General features: G+C 37.9%; 1 protein-coding gene across 1 annotated transcript; it reads left to right on the top strand.

The window, feature by feature from the left end:
- The first annotated feature begins 1,325 nt into the window (after positions 1–1,325).
- On the top strand, positions 1,326–1,976 carry LOC128636648 (olfactory receptor 1038-like). Its single transcript, XM_053689641.1, has one exon. It carries the CDS (start codon positions 1,326–1,328, stop codon positions 1,974–1,976), a length of 651 nt encoding a protein of 216 aa, XP_053545616.1.
- Positions 1,977–3,247: the final 1,271 nt, after the last annotated feature.

Genomic DNA, 3,247 nt, shown 5'->3' with positions numbered 1-3,247 from the left:
CTTACATTACAATATAATGTTCACAAAAAAAACCTCAAACATTTTGTGTGATTTCTCTCGGTGCCAACAAGTTGTTTTGATAATTGGGCCTTAAATATTAACAACATAATAGACACATCGGTGCCGATTTATCACAACCCGAACGGGGCCGTATACCCCTGTTTTCACGCAAGCCTTCAGGCTCGCCGGAAACAGGAGTTAAGGACAAGCAGTCTTAAGACCGCTGCTCCTTAACTCGACCGCTGCCTCTGAGGCTGCGGACATTAATCCACCCGATCTCATACGATCGGGTTGATTGACACCCCCTGCTAGCGGCCACAAATCTGCAGGGGGCGGCATTGCACAAGCAGTTCACCAGAACTGCTTGTGCAATGATAAATGCCGCCAGACATTTGATAAATCGGCCCGATCAAATTCAACAACCTAAGGCACTTGATAAATGTGCAACCGCCATGATAACACAAATCATATAAACAACAACAATATCGTCTGTGTTTGACTCGGTAACGTAATTGTAAAAGTTTTTATTTAAAAAAAGTAACAACGTCCAGTCACGTTGTTTTCAATATCAAATGGGAATTTTGGAAATGCTGGAATAGAGGCCAAATGTTTGCACTAAATGTAGACAAACTAGAAAATAAAAAATAGAAATATTGTAAAAACAAAACAAAACTAAACCATATTCCTAACCTTTTCCCTTCCAGTATCTTGGGTGAAGTCTTAGTGACCTACCGATGGGGACAAGTGACTATTTGATGGAAGATCATTAGCAGACTTGAAGTGTCATGCCATGGACATTTCTGGGAAGGTTTTAGATGTCTTCAGTTTCTCTTTGTGAATTGAGGACCTTTAAAAAGAAATGACAGAAATACACAGTGTTGTATTTTTAGCTAATGATACTAATTAATGCATGTTGTAATTAGTATTAGCCTTTGATTGAATTACCATGTAACATTAAACAACTACACAAATAACAGACGATATGAGATAGATCCTACACCAACAAGAACTTCTGCTTTGTGCCTGGGTACTGGATAATAATAATGAACCACAGCATGGTAACCTACTTTATAATTAAAGGTATCTCAGATGTACCTAGTCTCCAGGGTCTATTCTTTCTTCTGGTTTTGTTTATTTTTCTCATGACACTTAGCGGTAACGTCACTATTCTTCTGCTAGTCTGCCTGGATCCACTGCTGCACACACCCATGTATTTTTTCTTGGCAAACCTATCTTTTCTGGATATAATATCGTCTACTACTAATCTGCATAAGATCCTTACTGGTTTCATATTTGGTGATAACACCATTTCCTTTTTTGGCTGCATGGCGCAGTTTTATATTCTCGCGTCGTTAACAGGCTGTGAGCTTCTGTTATTGACGGCCATGAGCTATGATCGCTATGTGGCTATCTGTAACCCTTTGCATTATAACATGGTTATGACGTCTAGAATCTGTGCTTTATTGGCCGGTGCTTGTTGGGTTTGGGGTTTTACTGAAGTTATCCCTCACATTGTGATATTATCAGGATTCACTTGTTATTTATCCAGAGAAATCAATCACTTTGTTTGTGACATTTTACCTCTGCTGTCCCTAACCTGCAGCGATACTTCTCTATTAGACCTTTCACTTTTTACAAGCTCAGTATTCCACTCAACGTTCTCCTTGCTTCTCACGTTCATCCCATATATTTTTATTGTTCAGAAAATCCTAAGAATTCCATCTAACAACGGGAGACGTAAAACCTTCTACACGTGTTCCTCACACCTAACTGTTGTCACCCTTCTCTACGGGACTCTGATCTGTCAATATCTGAGACCAGCCTCAAAAGACAGCTTGGACTCCAGCAAACTTTTTTCACTTTTTAACACAGCTGCAGTTCCTATGCTAAATCCACTGATTTACAGCTTAAAAAACGAGGCTGTGAAGTCTTCTCTAAAACGCAGGTTAAAGAAGGGTACAGTGTTTGATATGTAATGAATCTTAACCCTTTTCTGCTATGCCTTCTTCACTCCCCTGTGCAAAATCGATTTTAAAGGGACAGTCTACTTGAAATTTGTTGATGTTTAAAAAGACAGATAATTCCTTTGTTACCCATTTCTGAGTTTTGCATCACCAACACTGTTATATAAATATAGTTTTTACCTCCTTAATTACCTTGTATCTAAGCCTCTGCAGACTGCCCCCTTCTCTGAGTTCTTTTGACAGACGCATTTTAGCCAGTCAATGCTGACTCATAAATAACTCCACGAGAGGGAGCACAATGTTATCTTTATAGTACACATGAACTGGAGCTGTCTATCTGTGAAAAACTGCCAAAATGCTCTAAGATAAGAGGCGGATTTCAAGGGCTTAGAAATAAGCATATGAGCCTACCTATGTTTAGATTTCAATAAAGAATACCAAGAGAACAAAGCAAATTTGATGATAAAAGTAAATTAGAACATTGTTTAAAATGTCATGCCGTATCTGAATAATGAAAGTATAATTTTGACTAGACTGTCCCTTTAAAGGGACATTAAACTGTTGGGCAAACCTACCCTATATTGGTTACTACTCACTATGTTATTGCATGTCATCCAGTTCCTACTGCTCTTTTCAAATTCATTCATCTGTTTTCATTTCTTAAAGGAACAGTAAATACAGTAGGTTTGTATAATAAACAAGTGCATGATAAAAAGACAATTCTATAGCTCTTAGTCTGAACTTCAAATGAGTAGTACATTTTTTTTCTGACAAATTTCGAAGTTTTATCTAGTTCCACTCCTCCTGTATCATGTGACAGTCATCAGCCAATCACAAATGCATACACGTACCATGTGACAGCCATCAGCCAATCACAAATGCACACACGTATATTCTGTGAATTCCTGCACATGCTCAGTAGGAGCTGGTGACTTAAAAAGTGTAAATATAAAAAGACTGTGCATGTTTTGTTAATGGAAGTAAATTGGAAAGTTGTTTAAAATTGCTGCTCTATCTGAATCATGAAAGTTTAATTTTGACTTGACTGTCCCTTTAAAGGTGCCGTATAATATTGTTGAGTGTTTTTTTAAATATATTTTGTGTAAATGTAAAACTGTGTAAACGCAAAAATATAAAGCTCACATGATGTGTCCTGCACACTAACTCCAAACAAATGATATAGCTGTTAAAAGGTGCACAATATTACTGGTCAATACCTGAGCTCCAAGATGGCAGCCCTCAGTACAAAGACGTGGAGCTTCAGTATCTGGCACCATTAAGTT

The sequence above is a fragment of the Bombina bombina genome, chromosome 7, assembly GCF_027579735.1.
Source record: "Bombina bombina isolate aBomBom1 chromosome 7, aBomBom1.pri, whole genome shotgun sequence".
Lineage (NCBI taxonomy): Eukaryota > Metazoa > Chordata > Amphibia > Anura > Bombinatoridae > Bombina > Bombina bombina.
Note: the sequence above shows the minus strand (reverse complement) of the source record. Positions and strands in the feature narration are given on the sequence as shown.